At 36.9% G+C, this 19433-nt stretch overlaps 1 protein-coding gene across 6 annotated transcripts in view; it reads right to left on the minus strand.

The window, feature by feature from the left end:
• Window positions 1–1296: 1296 nt before the first annotated feature.
• The window catches only part of DLG1 (discs large MAGUK scaffold protein 1), a gene marked incomplete at its 5' end in the record, with an annotated part of 140766 nt that continues 122629 nt past the window's right edge, over window positions 1297–19433 (minus strand). For 2 of the 6 annotated variants that reach the window (XM_082003804.1, XM_082003801.1), the window contains 9 exons: window positions 1297–2413; window positions 5328–5419; window positions 5797–5906; window positions 9521–9693; window positions 9944–10041; window positions 12540–12594; window positions 14131–14166; window positions 15750–15791; window positions 18345–18378. In XM_082003804.1, the coding sequence (XP_081859930.1) occupies window positions 2307–2413; window positions 5328–5419; window positions 5797–5906; window positions 9521–9693; window positions 9944–10041; window positions 12540–12594; window positions 14131–14166; window positions 15750–15791; window positions 18345–18378 (747 nt within the window). In that variant the 3' untranslated portion in view covers window positions 1297–2306. Of the gene's footprint in view, window positions 2414–5327; window positions 5420–5796; window positions 5907–9520; window positions 9694–9943; window positions 10042–12539; window positions 12595–14130; window positions 14167–15749; window positions 15792–18344; window positions 18379–19073; window positions 19174–19433 lie in introns of all 6 variants that reach the window. The other 4 variants (XM_082003805.1, XM_082003802.1, XM_082003803.1 and 1 more) reach the window with 3 other exon arrangements.

Raw genomic sequence — 19433 nt, forward strand, 5'->3', positions numbered from 1 at the left:
GCTGTAGACTTTAGTCTGAGTGTAGTATTTAGTGACGCTGGCCTACAACAAGGCAAATGCCTTGGAGAAAAGTTCTGTGAAAGTTATTCAGACACCCCAATATATGAAAGAGTAATTCCTCACTTATCTACTCAGCTGAACAGGACTCCTGATGAAAAAAATGTTAAAAAAACCTCTGTTAAAGGAAAAAATTTTATGCAATATAGAGATCTCAGATGTTATGATTTGCAGATTTGAGAGATCCTTTTTTTTTTAAAGTTGTTCTGTTTTAAGATGTCTCACTAGGAAACTTCAGATAATCAGTCATTTCCAAAGAGACAGACTGTAGCACACTTCTAGCTCCTTTAAAAATGCATGACATTATTTATCGTTAAGTTGCATTTTTACACACCTTGCACTTCCATTGAGTCTCAAAGACAGCACACCTACTTCACAAATCTAGAAAAACAAAAATTATTTTGGGTCATACACCAGCAGGTTACACTTACTGCAAGTCTTATAAGCATTCCACGTAACACCAGCAATACTTGCATCCCAGGTTTAGACCTGCATTTAATGTAGTAACTTCACCGGCCCCAGTATGGTCACCAGTGTTCCTCTAACACAGCATTTTCATTTACAGTCTAAGCCAATTCTCTTAAAATGCTACAACATCTGTATTTCTTTTCATTAAAAACACACTTGACAAATATATTGTACAATAAAGTTTATTAGCTGTTCTCCTCTTTCTAACAAATGGAATGGATAGTGTTGATAATTCTTTACAAACCAAAGCTAATTTGGTTGTGTGACTGCCCCATGACTGCCGTAAGTACATCCCTTTTATAAACAATCAGTTTCAAATAAGCAATGGCAGGTACCAAATAATACGGGAATTAGAGAATTTCATCACTGAAGGTAGTTCCGTGTTTTGGTAACAACATATTTGTAACATTCAGCACAGAAGTTTGTGCATTGCAAATGGAACATGTACAGAGAGATAAAATGTATTGTTGACTCTGAATTCTCCCTTTGGTTAAGACATGCATATTGGGGGAAGGGAGGTAGAGAAAGACAACAAACACCTGAAATTCTCTAGAAAAGAGGAGAACCTGCACGTATTTTTTTTCTTGTAACTCATATTCCCTGGACTTTAGGCCCAGCCACCATAGCCCATTTTGCTTTCTTGTGATTAAGGAAGGTAAATTCTAATTTGTATTTTCATTCAAAACAAAAAGCTAGGAGTAGGTGGTAAAAGAAAAATATATATTTTTTATATATATATTTATACGTGTGCGCAACTATGTAAAGAAAATAATTCCCATAGTTACAGAGTTTAGTTAAAGAAAGTTTAATATATATATATTTATTATAACAAAATAGGCAGTTATTGTGGGTAAAATATTCATTAAAATCTGACCCCTAAGAACACACACATTTTTAGGCTACGAATCACTCTCTCATTGCCCTAATGACCATCTCTGCAGCTGCTTTCTGTATTACTGCCAATGGAAATTTGGCATTCCCCTGAAAAATACAAGGTTTCCTAGCACCTAAACATATTTTAGGCTCAAAAAGTGTGATGACCATTATCTAGAAACAATTTCTGTAAGACACTATAAATAGTGTTTCACAAGGAAGATTAAAAACGTTACACGTCTTTGTCCCTAGCAATTTTATTGGCAAAAAATGAAAAAATAGATTATAAGAATATCCATATGAAATTATGAAAATGAATATCCCTTGAGGAGTAGTAATGGGAGTTAATGAAAATGTTAACTCAAAATTTGAAAGTTTCTCTCTAACTGCCTGGAAAGGAAAAAAAAAAAAAATACTGTGAGAATAGAACTTAACTCAGAAAATAAAACCCGAAATTGATTGCCCTGACCAAACCATGCTATTAAAGTTAAGCGTGCAAAGTTACTCATGATTTACAACTTCCTTGAATACAACTTTTCTTTCAATTGTTATGAAATTTTAAAAGAATGTCTATAAAGCTTTTTTGAAAAATCTTTGAAAGTTACTTTCCCTTAAACATTAAGGAATTTTATCAAGCAATTCCCTCCCACCCCCACCCCAAACTAATAGCTGGTCAGGCCATTCCACTGTCATGTTTGAAAAATGGCAAACCAACAACACACAATAATACAAATTATTTAAACTAAGAGAGACATCAAATGTAAAGCATTATGGGAACTGCAGAATGTGATGGTTAGGGTATGAACCACGTTGGAAAGAACTAGAGGCAGGCTCCACTGGAAGGGCTTAAGAGTCGTCAGATGTAATAGGTGATGTCAGTTAGAAAATGAAAAAATCAAGATCTGTTTTCATAATTTTTCTTTTGCTGGAACCCAGATGTAAGGCCCAGACTGTTCCTCTATGATCTGTTTCACTTGGTTGTAGATTTCTTCCAGTGTGTCTCCTTGGACAATAGCTGCAAAACATAATGTGGCAATCAGCAATCATCCTCCCTAGCTCCGTACAGAAACCAAGATGTTCCAAGCCAAGCTGTTCTTTTCATTTAGAGTGGCAAGAAGATTTAGATCGTTGAAGGAACGGACACCCACTGAGATTTCTGGTTTCTGTGCTGGAGTGAAGCACGTTGCCGATGGTACTGCAGGACACACAAAGCACCATTGCTCCCACTCAGAGGCTTGGGGTTAGGAAGTGGTTTTCACTTTACCACAAGTATACATCTACAACTGAGGTGGGTTTTTTTGCTTTTCCTAACCACATGTTAGAGTTTGCCTGAGTCAATTCACATCCTCCATGTGCTTATTCACAGCTTCCATGTGTGTTTCCAACACAAAAAGGCAAGACAGAGTACAGGGCTGTGTCCTCATGCAGTCAGAGTCGGGCTTAGTGTAATGCAGACTGGTGAACTCCTCAGCTCAATCCTGAAACTTCATAGCAAGGCTGGCTGACCTTCGGATTTCTACCTGCTAGCACTATCTTTGCTTTTGGCCAAAAAGAGGAGGAACTCATGGAGTTTGTTGCCCAGCCAATAGATTCAAGTTTTATAGACAACAGGCTCCCTTACATAGTTAAAAGTACAATTTATATTCAGATGGTGTAAGTTAGATATATTTTCTCCAAGGCTAGGAAATAATTAGAAATGAGCCAATATGGATGTGTTCTGACATAACAAGAGTATAAAGTACATTCTGGTGAGAGTGAGGATGAAGTTTGAGCTTAGCACACTTCAGTCTGAAAAAGCAATCACCATGAGATAGCAACTTCTTTTTAATTAGGATCGCCACCTCAGTGTTGATAATCCAAGAAACAAAACTCTAGCATGAATGATAATTTTGGAGGCAGGCCAGACTCACTCTTTTGTGCATTAATATACCACTGCTGCTTCTGAGCTTTGCTTTCACGCAAATTACTTCCTTTTTATTCTTACTCATCACTCCCATCTCTTAAAAACTTTCTCCCTATCTGCAGCCCATTGTCATAGTGCCTGTGGGAGGCTGTTCAATTATAGGTCAAGTATCATGTTGACAGCACAACAGTACATTAGAAAGATTTAGAAATATCTTTGCAATGGAAATAGCCATAAGCTTCAGCATCTTACTTCTCTCCAGCTACGTTTAACCACACCTCTTCCAAAGCTCAATACCCTCAAAATAGAAGATGGACATGCTCTTCTTCATGTGCTTCAGTGCAAAGTTTAAGTCTGTTTAAACTTAACCTGCTGATGAAGTTGATTTCAGTTACTCCACATGATGTGGTATTTTTTAACAGATTAAGGAATGCTCACACTCTGTTTTACTAGCTGACTCATATGGGTGGCAGCCTCCAAACTGTAAGCAGTAAGTGGGATTTGTAATGTCTTCAAGTATCTCAAACAGATTCAGAAACGGATTCTGCCCTGAACTGGATTATCAAGGACAGAAGTCTGACCATTGATATCTTCCTTTGTCAACAAGCCTTATACTTCTGAGAAGAAAACCAGCCCTGAGCACTAGAGCTCTTAAAAAGGCCCTTAAGTTTTTAAAACATCTTGAAGTATGCCCCTTAATTTCCTGTAGAAGTGCCCTATATAATGCCCTGAGACAAGCTAGGAGCATACCAGCTACTAACTAAATATTTAATTAATATTTATTAAAATAAACTCATTCATTTCCTGAACAACAAACCTTACACACTTGCAAGTCATTTGGTAAGGGATTAATAATAGGAAGAATTTGCAATATATGTTCAGAGTCCCATAACTTTCTGGGTACAGACAGAGAGCTATGGGAAGTGTGGGAGAGCTAGATGCAGTATTGGGATAAACTGTGACAGCTGCAAGGCAGCAGAGAGGGAGGGAGACAGACAAAAAGAGATGGACTCAAGTTACTCATTGTGTGGGTAGCACACGATGTAGAGAACAAGTCAGCAGGAAGACTGGGGCAGAGAATCTACTGGTTCCTCCCATGTGAAGCCATCATCCCTTCCTGTGTCTCTGCCCAAGTGGAGCAGACTGTTGCATTCACAGCTCTGCCCATATAAGATGTGGAAGAAGGAAGTGGGCAAAGGAGCCATGTCACAGAAAAGACGTGAATGGGGCAGCAAACACTGAAACACTGCAAAAGAGAACACAGAATCATAGGATAGTTTGGCTTGGAAGGGACCTTTAATGGTCAACCCCCTGCAATAAGTAGGGACATCTTCAACTAGATCAGGGTGCTCAGAGCCCCGTCCAACCTGACCTTGAATGTTTCCATAACAGGAAGGAAAGGAGCAAGTGTCTATCTAGGACAGGAATAAGGAAAGTTCATTTCTGTCCTCCTGAAAATCCTGACTTGATCAATATCCTCCTACTGCAAGCCACAACGCAAACAATTAGTACAGTTTGAGTGCTTGCTGCCCAACCCTTGCTGTTACAGTTAGGTCCATGGCATACATAAATCTGATATGCTAAGTATCACAATGCTGTAGTGCCCAATTTCCAGAGGCTTAATTAATTACCATCATACTTTACTTCCTGATTTAAAAAAAAAAAGGAAATTGATCATTTTCTACAGGGAGCTTTGCCATGCAATCTCAGCTCTGCAAATAAAAAGCTTTAAGCATACAATATTTCAACAAAGCAAACATCTGCATTACAAAACCTAGGAAAATGGTAGAAAGTCTCACAGTTTTTAAAACCTAAATTAAGCTCCCAGTAGATTTCTGTATGTATTGAATTAATTGATCAAATTGAAATCAGTGTAGAGGTACTAAAATGGCTACATACCTCAAAACAAGCACAGATCAGTCAGAAAACAAAGTTCAGCCTTATCTTAGCAGTGAGGTAATTACTATTTTACAGCAAGCAATAAAATTTCAACTCTGAGAAGGGAACAGTCCCACGCAAAACACACCTGTGAAGTGTTCAGTAAATTCTTGCTCCAGTTTCATGGCTCTCTCAAATGTCTTCCTGGCCTGCTCTTCCGTTAAGCGTTTATTCATTTCCCTGAAGTTGAAAACATTACATATTTAAAAATTACTATCAAGTATTTGGAGTCTTTTGAAGTAAGGGTTTAAACTGTTGTCTGAATATTAACCCTAGTAAGAGGCGGTCTCCTAAATGACACACCTAAGCAAAGACTGTAGTGGGAATGAGCTGTTCTGACACTATGTTGCACGGAATTTAGCACTATAACATTTGTTCCGAAGCACTTTAATTTGGATTAGAAACCCTGTCTAGAAGTCCCTAGAAATTAAACTCAGGAAATTAAATCATTTAAAATGCAAATAATTACAATTGTCACCACATAACTTTGCAGTTGGCTTTTCAAATACAATGACAGTCTCAAACAATTTAGCCTGAGGTACTTTAATTTTACTCACATGATATTTTCCACTGTTTTGGGTTTAATAAAAATGGAGATTGGGTACAGCTGGGCAATCTGCAACCTTTTGATCGCATTACCAGAAACATCAAGAATGCAGTGTTTACCCTAAAAAGTGAGAGAGAAGGGAAAAAAGCACTAAGCAAAGTATAAGTCACAGGTATGCGTAGCTAGTAATTTAGAAGAGAAAATGGCTCCACTGAAGCCAACAAAATTAGAGCATTTGCGTCAATGATATTATTATTTCACCACTTTGGCACAAGGTCCCACTATGCTCCTCTGCTGGGATCACACATCATTTGAGATGTTCCTGACCCTTCTTCCTTCCTTTCGCCACCAGAGGTTGCAGCGCAATCAACAGTGCAGAATCACCCAGTGACGTACATCCAGCCGTACTTCAAGCGTACGACCAAAATGTTGGGTTTTTGTTTGTTGTGGGGTTTTTTGTTTTTGTTTGTTTGTTTGTTTGTTTTTTTTAATAATTTGAGGATCCTTTAAGGAGGTGGCCATGTCACAGATGCAGTTTAGAGAGGAGCCAGATGACTTAACGGGCACATGTGAGGGAGTAACCACCCCTGATAGCAGGGAAATATGCCACCATCAGAATCGCTAGATGGAACTGAATACAAGCACTCTCCTCCACCCAGGTACCACACAATAGAATACCAAGTTTGAGACGGTGAATGCAATTTATTTGGGATGATTATTTTTTATCTTTTGAGAAACAAATATAACTTAACCATTCCTTGGGCAGCTGGAAGACCATGTGATAGAGCTGCTTTTCTCCCCACCTGTATTCTCTTCCTATAAGCAATCTTCCAGCTCTTTGGGCTATTTCATCTCAAAGGCTCTTCCTGTTCCTCAGCTCCCCCATCTCTGATACGCTCATTTCCACCTCATACATTTTTATTTCTTTCCTTTCCAAGTAGCATGTGAGTAATTTGGCATACCACCATTTTAGAAAGGGATGCGGGGAGAGGAATAGAAAACCACAGTCAGGTGACTAAAAGAAAAGCTTTTTCTTAGCAGGAGACCAATGTGAGTGGCAGAATTCTATGAGCCAGGATACAAACCCACAAGGACCATAAACCCAAAGGTTACTCATATCATACAACACGCTTCCTGAACTCCTGGGGAGATCATTCTTGGAGGGCACGTTGAAGAGCAAGGAAGCAACTTCAGTCTGAAATGACTGACACATTTCTGCTTCCTGGCAGAAGGGATCACTAGGATCATATACATTTGGTTTCTTGCACAACAAAACCACAGAATTATTAAAGAGGATAGAAGTGTTCTTTCCACATGAACAATACATATCTGTTTGTTTTTAACTCATGATAGCTGTTTCCCAGATCCAGGTCCATGGATCTGGTTGCTGATTGGTGTCATTTAAGAAAGGTGTTTGTATGTTCTAGCAGAGTATTTTATTGCACATCATGACCTGTCCACACCTTTCTAATAGTTTCTCTTTAATATTGGCATATGCGCTGGGAATTGAGAATTAAGAGCATTACCTGGTCCATTTTTCCTTTTTGGGATAAGACATTTAGTATTTGTTGTGTTTGGCCCAACAACTTAATGTCAGGTGCCAAATTATTTTGGGCAAAGGGTGGAGGACTAGATTGCCAGCACACCAGCTGTAATGGACCTTATGGAATATAACTGCAAAAGTTTATTCCAGATCAATAATGAACGTGCATTAACAGTGGCCTCAGACACAGAGATTTGCAAGCTGCTAGCGATTCCAAAGAGAATATGAAAATTCCTTTCAAGTGAAGGTTTGGAAGACAAGAAGAGAAACACAAGTACTTCATGATAAAATTACAATGTTTTCACCCAGGGAAGCTATTTTGCTCTTTGCACAGTGCATTTAAACAATATTTTACACATTTTTTAGTTCCTTCCTTGCACTGCATCTGATTGAGAAACACAGCACAGCACTCAGCGCCTTTTACAATAACTGAACAATGACATCAAAAAGCTAAAGCATCTTTAGCTGTGTCCATTATAGGTAAGGAAATGAGAGACAGGGATCAGCTGGACGCATGGACTAATGAACACAGTTTAAAGCTATTGCAAAAACACTAATTCTGGTACTTTTGGGGTAGTAGCAGTCACTTCTGCTGTGTCTGCTACTTCAAATTCATCACAGAAAACTTGGAAATCGTCTTTTGTATTCTAGTAATAAGACCCAATAAGACCCACTGAGGAGACTCATCTCTTAAGCGAGATGGAGAAGACTACAACAAGGGAGTAGCCCCTGATGGACCAGTTTGCAGCCCTATCACAATTTTGAAGTCAAGTTCTGAAGGACAGGGCATTGTTTCCCAGAAAAATAATGTTAGCTGGAACTGAGAAATTGCTGCATCTACCCAAAGGCCCATGATGCCTGTGCAAGACATAATAGCATGGAGACATCTGGTAGTACTTTGTTCTTCATGTCAGTTTACAGAACATTCATAATTGGTTTGTACCTTACTAGTCCCACGAGATGGGCAAAAGGATTGTATCCCTGCTACCAGGTGAAGCAACTGCAGACAGGTTTATAATCTTTAAGCTGTTCAATATATAGTATCATCATTTTATCACATATGATAGTTTCACAACTCTGTTCAGCCTCCCCATACAAAGTACTCATTTACTTTAGCAATTTTGTAATTAATTTTATTTTCTTCACTTTTCTCGCTATATACCGTGGGGCCAGGTTCTATTCCATAGGGTGAGCGAGACAGCAGAAGAAAACTTCATCACGCGAACCACAGAATCTCACCATGTTCAGCCTGTATTTGATTGCAGTAAATTACACTTAACTGAGTATTGTTGTCCCTGGCATTTGCCTAGAATGGTCTACACTGTTTTCCAGAGGACTAACTACACTCTCGTGTCACACTGGTTAACCACACTCACCCTCTGCATGTCCAGACTGAAAGTACTCATGCTTGTGAGTTCCCGCCTAGAAGATAGCTGTTTCTTCTCTCGTACAGATCAGATAACATTGTCTACTGTAAATGCATCATATTTGTAAGCAGTAGAACAACACTAACCAACCTAACATGCAACACCTGCAAAGAACTTTCACCAAAAAATGTTCTTTAAAACAAGCATCTTAATCTAAGAAATATGCTTCCCTCTTTCAACTCTTTTTCAGAGAGCTCAAGTAAACTCCACTTTGAATTTAGAAATATTTGTATTTTTGCAGGAAATAGTTAACTAAAATCTGTTCAAGATAAAAACATTAAAGTAAGTCTTCAACATGTATTGGTAGTTATGTAAAACGTCTTTCTAAAACTTTATTACATTCACTCTTTTCACTTTGTCAGCTAAATCCATGAAGGGCACAAAGAGTAACAAGTTTACAAGTTTTCTTCTGCACAGGTCTGTATCAAATGGATCATCATACTAATCAACTCCATCACCACTATTCTTAATTAGTTAATGATCTATGTATGTGAGCTAGGCTAATCAGTCTGTAATTCCAATTATTCTTTTCTATTTTCTTTTTGTAAGAGGGCACAGACAATGCTTTCTTTGTTTTATTTCCAACCTTCATTATTTCCTTAAATGCATTTGTGAAAATGCACTTTGTTTCCAGTTTTGTACAAATTCCTTTTAAAAAAAAGAAGTCAGAGGGTTCCTAATGGCTTCTTGCCATTCTTCTTTTTCCCTTGTCAGCACAGTCAGATAATCACCTCAGTAAATGAAAGTAACTGGCACTGATTTACCTTTTCTGCTACTTCTCGCACTGATTGGACACTTGTTCCATAAAGATGATTATTGTACTGGCCAGCTTCAATGAATTTGTGATCCTGAATATCCTTCTCCATTTGCTCTCGAGAAGTGACAAAATGGTAATCGCGTCCATCCACCTCATAATCTCGTTTTGGTCTAGTAGTATCTTTAAATATAAACCAGTAATTTTTAAAGCAAAACAAAAAACAGTGACTTTTTTCCTTACAATATCCAAAAATAGTCTCCCATTTATACTGCAAAATCGTCACAAGCAGAGAGATGACTGACAACTAAGATAGCTCCGGAAAGTTTAGACAATATATTAACTTCTTTTTAACTCAACATACAGAGGATGTCTATTAAGAAAATTAATACAAAAATAATTTCGAATTGCTTTAGTATTTGCTGAGACTTACGTGGAACACATGAGCCAAATTTGTCTGGAAATTCTGAGATGAGATCATCATTTATTCTGTCTTTCATGGGTCCCAAAACAATCACAGGTCGAGTATAACTGACTATTAAACACAGAGGAATAACATCAGTTACATTTCAGTATGATTGCTTTCTTGTACAGTTCAGCAAAATAAGCTTTATCATATGGTAATGGTTTTAATACCTAAAATAATATGTATTCCTAAAGAGAAGAAAATCACATTGAAGAACATATATCAATTAATGCTGTAGTCACAGTAAGATGGTTAGATCTTCACTCTCAAATCACTATCCTAGGGGATCGAAGAAGTCTTAAATTATGAAATCTTGGGCGGGGGGGAGGGGAATATCTTTTCACAAAGTAACATCCTTCATTCTAGTGAAAGCAGCAAAAGGAGGAAGTGTGACATGTTTTCACTTCAGAGAAGGACCTAAGCAGTACCAGAATTCATGAAATTCTAGTTCTGTGTTGGGCAAAGCTCCTCTTCCTCTAGGACCACAACTTAAATACTCATATGAAAAGATTCACCTATATATAGCTTCTGTAACTATCAGCACTCTTATAAGATGAAGTATAGCATCTTTTAAAAGCAGCTTAATTTTTTATGAAGTTATAAAGGGCTTCTGGTTGGAAGTTAAGCTCAAGCAGAAAATATTATGGATTATACTTCAAGAACCATGAAGACAAGAATGTCTAAGTATCTTGGCATTAGCATATAATTTCAGCTGTATAAATTTTAGTTTTAGGTTTAATCCGTCTTTACTGCACAAATAAGTCCAAACTAAAGCCTGACCTATAAAATATACTTTAGTTTGATTCATGGAACTATTTCCTTTCAGGGATATTAATATATTCATAAAAGGAATGTCTGGGATTGTGTAGCTGTCAGCCTATTAATTTAACAATCAACATTTTTGCTTAAAGACTAAGGGGGGCCCAATAGTGTCTCAAATCTAAGCACCTTTAAATCTCTTTTGGTCATTGCAGTTCTTTATTCCTTTGGGCTCCTCAAAAAATAAAAAATTACTGTGGAAGTGAATTAGTGGACAAATGCAGATAACATGCAGGGAACGCATTACAGCACCTAAGCAAAGGAACAAGGTGCTGGTGCTTTTATGGCCTTCCCCATACACTCTGTTAGACTCATAAAGGGAATCAGAGTTATGTATTTAAATGCCAAAGTACTTGGCTCCCTAAAAACTTTAGTTTTACAATATGGTAGTGACCAAACCGTTGGCTTGTATAAAGTCTCATTCACATCTTTTCTCTTCAACCTCAACATTAATTCACTCGGTATTACTATCGTTCTCACTAAACCATTAAGCTATCAGAAGCCGGGAAGCTAATGCCAGCTAAAAAGATGTTTCTCATTTTGTGAGCCCCTCTGGCGTGCATACCCACACAGACCCAGCAGCTGCTCGTTCGAGGGTAACAACGCTCTGGCTCCCCAGCTTAAGCATAGCTGACTCAGCACATCAAAGAGGGCCTACCATTTCCCCATTTCTAGCATGGTCTCAACTCATGCACTTCTCATCCATTACTTTATTCGGAGCCCACTAAAATTACAGATTACAGGATATAAGTAATGTAGTTTGTGTTAGCGTTGCATAACAATTTTTACTACTTTTGGAAGCTTACTGATGAAATGGAGCCCATATGTGATGATTAACAAGTTAGAATGGAAAGTGTATACAGGCACATGTATTCCATAATGCTATTAAAAGCAATGGGGTTGTGCCACTCACTGCATACAACCAAAAATTAAACCTCGACACTCAAAATTCAGGTAAATACATGATGTATATTTACTTCAACTGCCATCTTATTTGATAGGTAATAAATAACAAGTATCCCCAACGGACACCCCTTTTACAGATTAATTTACAAATATATGAGCTATGTATCAGATAATGTCAATGTCAACAGTTAACACCTATGGTGGTGAAGGGGACCACTAAAAATACCGTATCTATTATACACAGTGAAGCAAGATCAGGACCAAGGTGAAAAGGAAATGACAGCATGCCCATGGAAACCAGCAAAAAGCATTTCTTCTAAACGCAAGTGTGAGAAAATATTTTGTCCTATCAATTTCCGTTTCATTTTTTTTTTCCCCTAATTAAAAAAAAAAAAAAAAATCACTTGGCAATTGCTAACCAAATTAGCCATATAAGCAGCCCACAGAGAAATGGGAGACTTCCATGTTTTAGAGACATTTCAATTAAAGCTTACTAAAATAGACAAATGATCTATTGACACACTTTTTGCTGTGACAGAAAAAAGAAACTGCAACAGCAGTACGAAACAGAAGTATAATTTCTGAGGTTCACACTGATGAAACTGTTAAACGTACCATATTTTCCTTATGCAATGTAAATCACACAAGTTATTTTAAGTAGCACACCTTTGGATTTAGCAATTGCATTTAATAATTTATGCCTTTATGCTTTATTCATTTGAATAATGGTAACAAGTTCAAAACAGTGAAGAAGTTTATCATGCTGCTCAGTACATAAGGGTACATCAAGCGTTCTGGTAATTCAGATGCTATTTATTTTATACTTAGTGAGATCTACAAACCTTCTTGTTGATTGACTGGTTCATATGACAAGACATATTCCTCTTGGCCACCTGAAATGTAAATGCAACAACATATCTATGTAATTTTTTCTAAACCAACATATTTAAATTGAGTCATTCAATGAACTATAATGATACAGCCATTCCTCAGTAATATACATTACAATGATACTGATGAAGGATATTTTTCAAGAGCGATGAATTATAAAAATCACAAAGATAAGCCAAACACAAAATTTTAAAGCATAAGACACATACAGTATAAATAATTTCCTGGTTTATGTTAGCATGTCAAACTGACATCAAGCACAAGAATAACTTTAAAGCATTATTGAAATGCTGTTATACACATTCCCCTGAATGAAATGCATGCGTGCCATCATTCACTGCTAGACGCGATGCCACCTTCATCTTGAACATTCTCTATACTTTGAAGCCATCATTGAGAGTAATGTTTTTCTGTATTTATACAGGGCTGACAAACATGTATGTCAAGGTGTACATGTCTTCCATTAACTTTATCATTGTGGCACTTATATAAACACCTTCAACCACTCTAATTCTACCAAAATAATTATGATTGTATATACTAAATAACTATTATTTTATTAGTGATTTTTTAAAGATTAACTTGAAAACAAGAAATGCTTTGTATTATTCTCAGCTCCAGAAAGCACATCAGCAGTGAATGAAACTAAAATGACTGAGTTTCGACCTTTGACAGCTGCAGGTTTTTTAAATGTTAGTGAAAGCATCCGAAATATACCTCAGTTGCCATCTCTCTCAAAGATGATCTCTAGTCTAACAAGGTATCTCTGAGTAAGATGTTTTGCAATGGAATTTCTAAAAATTAACTCCATGACAGCAAAGAATTTCTAAATCTGAACATACAAGGTCAAATTATATGACATTACTATGAACCTTGAATAAAATAGTCCTTCAATAACTCACTCGTGTAATTTTGGAACATTCTTTGTAGTTCATAAGCCATACTTAAAACAGGCAAAGGAACATACCAGTGCTGTACCACAGTTGTACAGAAACAGATTGCAGATAAAGGCTTTTATAAATTCTTATATTGCTTCTATATATCTGTTCTTTATTTCATAGCAAATACCATTGATCTTTTAAATCTAAAATTTACAACTTCAGTAAGAGAAATATTTCTCTTATTTGCATTAAAGTTATACTACAGCAATACATGAGTAAGTATTTTAATTTTTTAAGTTATTGCAAGTGAGGAATACGTTAAGACAGACATGAAAACATGCAACCTGTATATTTCAATATCTCAAAAAGTTACTCATGCAAATGGAATTTCGAAGGACAGTATATACTTTCAGAACCCCTTTTAAGCTAGGGAGATGAATAGGGAATCACCAGCTATGGACTCATCTATGAAAGATCCAAGTCATATATAATTAGATACTTCTTTGGAGAAGTAACGTTCTTCTAAGGTCAAAAATCAGTTAAGGAAACTACTAAAGAGATAATAACAAGTAAAAAGTATCCCTTGATTGAGGGCAAAAAGTATATATTGTCACTGCTTTTCAATACTTTGGAAAAATGAATATTAATAGAATGAACCTTTTGAACAACCGTACTCATCTGTAATCAAGATAACTTTCATATTAGACAGCAGTAAGAAGAAATTTAAAAAATCATTTTAATAAAAAGTACTTGCAATGACACATTCAGATAAGCAAATCCATGGCATTCATAATAAAATCAGGGCTTCTCAAGTAGTAACAGAGTAAAAAACTAACTAGTAGTACCAATAATGAGCTTTAAACATACATAAAGCAAGCTCTGAGAAAAACTTTGGGGCAGGGAGGCAGGGAAGAGAGGAAAGCAGCAAATTTTTGGAGAAACAGTCATGGTTAGATAGTTTTAATGGTACGTCATTACAAATGGTTAAAATTTATAAGTTTGTCGTATAGGCAAAGGCAACTTCCATACATGCTCAATTTTGTGTTACTCTCAGGGAACACGAATGCCTCCCCCAATTGCTTTCTTTTCAATTACAGTCTATGACACTGTTAACATTGTAAGCACTGGGGATTTTATATATAGGTATAAATTCTCTCCTTGAGTGTAATCATCTGGAAGAAAAAATGTGGACTATCACGTCTGAGAAGATCTACAGCTTCCAAACAAATATATCTGTTAATGAACCACCTTCCTTGTTACCCTAACATAAAAAATATCTGTTTCTATAGTGCCCATTATACAGTTAGCAGGCAACCAGAAGCTGATCAGCGTGCCACTCAGTGTCACACTGCGTGACTTTTACTGTTCCTTCTTTTCGCATTCCTCTTCAAATCCTCAACTTTTTCATCTTCCTGCTCTGCTCTATCCTGGGTTCCAGGTCTGTACTGTGCGACCTTACTAAGGAGTTGTTCAGTGGACATGACCAGTGGGACTGAAGTTCTGGCTCTGGTTTAAGACATTTTAAAGCATTGTAGAGCAGCATCATGCAGCATGTTACCCACTGTGAACATGTAGAACTACTGTAGCTTGAGCTAGTAAAAAAGCTAACTCAGTCTAGTATTTAAACAGTACTATGTCTTCAGAGAGAGAGAACATGCATGCATGTCTAGCATGCTAATTTATCATAACTGACTCCACCACTGAATGTGTGCTCTATGCTTTGAAGACAATTCATAGTAAGCACCCACTTGACAAAAATAGATAAATGAAAGCTGAAAGCAAGGGTAAACACATGTTTGCTTATCTTTACTTTCATTAGAAGTATATACAGATTAAATCTGAGTATCAGTTGTGAAAAATTGTAGTTATTGCACTATTGAACAGATTACACAGTTTAGTTATGCTTCCAGTATTAAGCTCAACTACATATAATTATATTTGTCAGCATTAAATTTACATTTAGGTTTTAATAGGTCTAGTTAGCTCACATAATTTAAAAAAGAGGAATAGATTCAAATTAAGATGAACTAACAAAATCATAGATCACAATATCCATAAAGGAGGTTTGCAATGATTCTTTCTAGTCAGTTTTTTAGAAACAAAGACACAGCACAATTTGCAGTACTCCACCAAACACATGAATATGGATTTCACCTGAAGGTGACTGGGAACTTCTATTTAACATGTAAATACCCAGAAAAGATAAGACAAACAAAACCAAAGAAAGAACTACTAAACAAAGGTTCTAAATAAACAAAGAACTTAAAAACACTTACGGTAACTACTTTCACTATCGCTGGCATTAGAGGTTACATGCTCTGAAATTGCAACACAATGGGAAAAAAAAATAAGGAACATACACTAATGGCATGAGTCCAAAAGAAAGCAAATCGACACAAAATAATCCAGATGAAAGACAATACCGATACCAAAATGCTGAAATAAATACATACTGCATACAAAAGTTTTAAGGTACTTCTCATAGCTCTCAGGATCAAGCTTAATTTCATATGAAAGGAATTGATGTTAATAAAAAGAAAAACATTAAATAGCACATCAAAATAAGATTACAAAACGTACACTAATTCATAGTTCACATGTAACCCTGCAATTTTGGGTTTTTCACTATTGTCACTGGGCAATATTGCAGGAATTATAGTGTAGAACATTCAAAAATAGATACTTTCCTATGGCATATTAAATAATTTACTTGAAGTGTAATGCACAATTAAGTTTGTGTTGCGTTTGTTGGTTTTTTTTCTCTCTCCAGTAATGCTTTAGTTTTCAAAAGCTCCTGACTTTTATTATGGACTATCTATATTAATTTCATGCCTTCTGCACAGTAATCAAAATACTTCAGTAGCTACAAGGTGTTTATATTTACTGCTTTAAGCTATGTAACTGTGTTAAATAGGTTTATGATGAAGAATTTCAGGTATCAATCTATTCTGCTACCTGAAAATTCTACAAATCCAGTGAACAAACATGAACTTTGATATTGCTGAACTTTACTGTAAAGAATCAGTTTTCATGCCACTCAACGAGTGTGTCTATTTGTAATAAAAAACACTAGTGTTCACAGGTTAAGAATGCATAAATAAGCTTGTGTTTGACCTATACAAATTAAATACCATTAATTTGAAATTATGTACCTAACTGTGAGCATATGATAATACACATTGTTGTCATGACGAGCCTTTATAATATATTAAATTCAGCGTGGTTCCCCGCCTGCAAGACTGAAGAGAAGGAAGCAAGGGGACTCCAGCGGTAAGAACACAGTTACAAAGCAAGTATGCTTCTAGTGACTAAAAAACATTTTAAAAAGTTAGACATCACATGTAAACTAACTAACTTTTTAACATTTTTTGGATAACGTGAACTAATATCTTTAAACCACACATCTCTGGCTAGATTGAACTCCCTCATTTCATTTCTGTGCAGGCAAAAAAGACAAATACTTCCTAACGTTTGCGAGTACCAGCAATTTGGATTACTTTCATTTCATTTTCTTGCCTTGGAAAAAGAATGTCCACATTGGTGTGGAAGAGACAAGTAGTGATGTTTAAAAGCCTCGTGGCAGAACGGGAAGGGGAGACATTGTCAACTGAGAATACAGGTGTTGTGGTAGTCTGAAAATGGGCACAACTGGTGACGATGTAAAGCCTAAAATGCCCGCAAGAACAGCGGTCTTGCAGAGCCCAAGTAATACAGCTTGCATTAAGTGCGGTAAGGCAGTTTCAAAAGGTCTGACTGTGCTGAAAAACTGGCTAGAAGCCATTTGTTTTTGTAACAGAATTGCCTAGTGTCAGTTCTGGACCATATTACATCATTTAAACTAGGTGTGATCATAAAGCCATAAAGGCTGCTTATGATTTTCTGCTCTAAACCATAAGGCCATAAAGGTTGCTAAGGTCTTCTGCTCTAGACCAAGAATCCCCCTGAAACTAGCCATTTCAGAAATGGAAAATTAATGTTACAGCTACTAGAACTTTTATTTCATGATTGAGGCCAAGTATAGAAGTACACTGTTTCTTACATGTAATTTCAGGAACACTCTGAATAAGAGTTGTGCCCTGGGAAAAAATGGTATTTTTAATGACCTTTAGTCACGTATCTTCAGTGACTAATTTTGCTATTCCTTAAACACATAACAATGTATATGTTTAATATCTGTGATGAAAGTAAGGTCTTGACTTTTTCTTATTTGTCATTTCGCTACAGTGGTGGTGTCTGTGTACACAAACAGATCTATTAAGAGTACTCAGCAACTTTTGAATCTTCAAGTATTTAACACTTCTGCAAGAAATACAACAAATGCTTATGTGTCTCCTCTCCTCTATTAGCTACCCCTCTACCTGGTCGAAAAGCATCATAAGAGTTCAAATAAGTCAAAAACTCTCATGGCATTTGTTAAGCAAACTTTTTTGTTTTAAGTAGCTGTAAACGTCAGTCACCTAGAGAGAGAGGATTGAAAACTGTAACTAGTTAAAGTATTAAGGCAACAGTTGTACTATCTCTGTAAAAAGCCGTAGGTTATTTTTCGATAAATAAAACCACGAAAACAAAATAAAAGTGACATGAAAAAATCACCAAAACCCACAGTACTATTAAGGACAAACAAGTAAGTGCTGGTAAGCTTCTGAACAACAAAAAAATCTGATGTGATAGTCACACGAACTTAAAGTAACACATTCCTGAAAGCAAAAACCCCCAGAACATTACAAACTAGAAAAAGCTTATGAAACATTTTGAGAGTCAACCTCCTTATGCCAGTAGAGCACCAGTCTCAAAGAGATCTGTTAGAGAAAAAAAAAAAGTATTTTTTCAGATGGAGGTTAAAATAACTTGGGAGTATTTTGATCACTTACTCAGGCCTTTTGATCCCATGTCGTCAGGGACCTCCTGCAGAGTAGTCCCCAGAGGGCAAGCAATAAAAAGACAATCACAAAGAAAATAATTGTCAGTAATATATAAAATCGGCGCTACGACAGGAGACAGTTCCCAGAACATCACAGGGGAAGATAAGTCAATAGGATTTGACCTGACTGGCACATGAAGCGTAATCAGTGATGCAAATGGCAGAGAATGCAGTTTGTAGCAGATCTGGTCTGAATTAGCAAACTTATGCAACTGCTTTTTGAGAAGACACTGGCAACAATGATGAGAATCAAAGCAACCTCTCTTAATTAGGAAAACCAAATTAGAATTAATGACTTTGAAGAAACCAGTCTAAAGGGACTGATTTGAGAAGCCAGTAAACTCCGTTATACCTTCTTTGCCGCTGTGCCCTCTCCTCCAAGTCAGAAATGAGGCACCACCACTGACAGCGCTGGAAGGCTGTCATGTCCTCCAGTCACGTACACACTGCTACTCAACGGCATTTCCCAGGTTATTCCAAACCGGGATAACTCTTGGGTTAAATTTTACTTTAACAGCAAACAAATGGTTTTATTGATTTCGTAGATGGGTTTGTCATTGGCACCTCAAGTTCATTAGCCTGTTGCAGCTCATGAAACTGTCTCCATGGTAACACCCTACTGCAATCTAGCAGGCCCTTCTACGTGTGCTTCGCTCGCCGTCCAGTGCCACATACTTACGGTCAATATCACTGGTTTCCTGCTCACTCTGGTCCTTGTTCTTGTAGAAGGGAAATTTTCGGGAAAAGAGGTTCTTTTTACGCTTGTCATTGAATGACTGCTGAAGAAGAGAAGGAGGGGCAAAACAAAGGATGTCTAATGTCTGTGTGAACAAAGGCCCAGACCAGCAGCTTTGTGGAAGCTGACTCCTATAACCACATTATGCAGTGCATATTTCAGTTTAACATTATCTTCTCAGCTCATTACAAATAGAGATGGGGATCATGGCTCTGCTCATACCCGCAAAATTTCACATGCTTACTACGGAGAGAATGGGCAGGCTGGTTCATCCTATACGGCCTGACCTGTATTTCACAAATT

Source organism: Phaethon aethereus (assembly GCF_964289735.1).
Source record: "Phaethon aethereus genome assembly, chromosome: 9".
Classification (NCBI taxonomy): Eukaryota; Metazoa; Chordata; class Aves; order Phaethontiformes; family Phaethontidae; genus Phaethon; species Phaethon aethereus.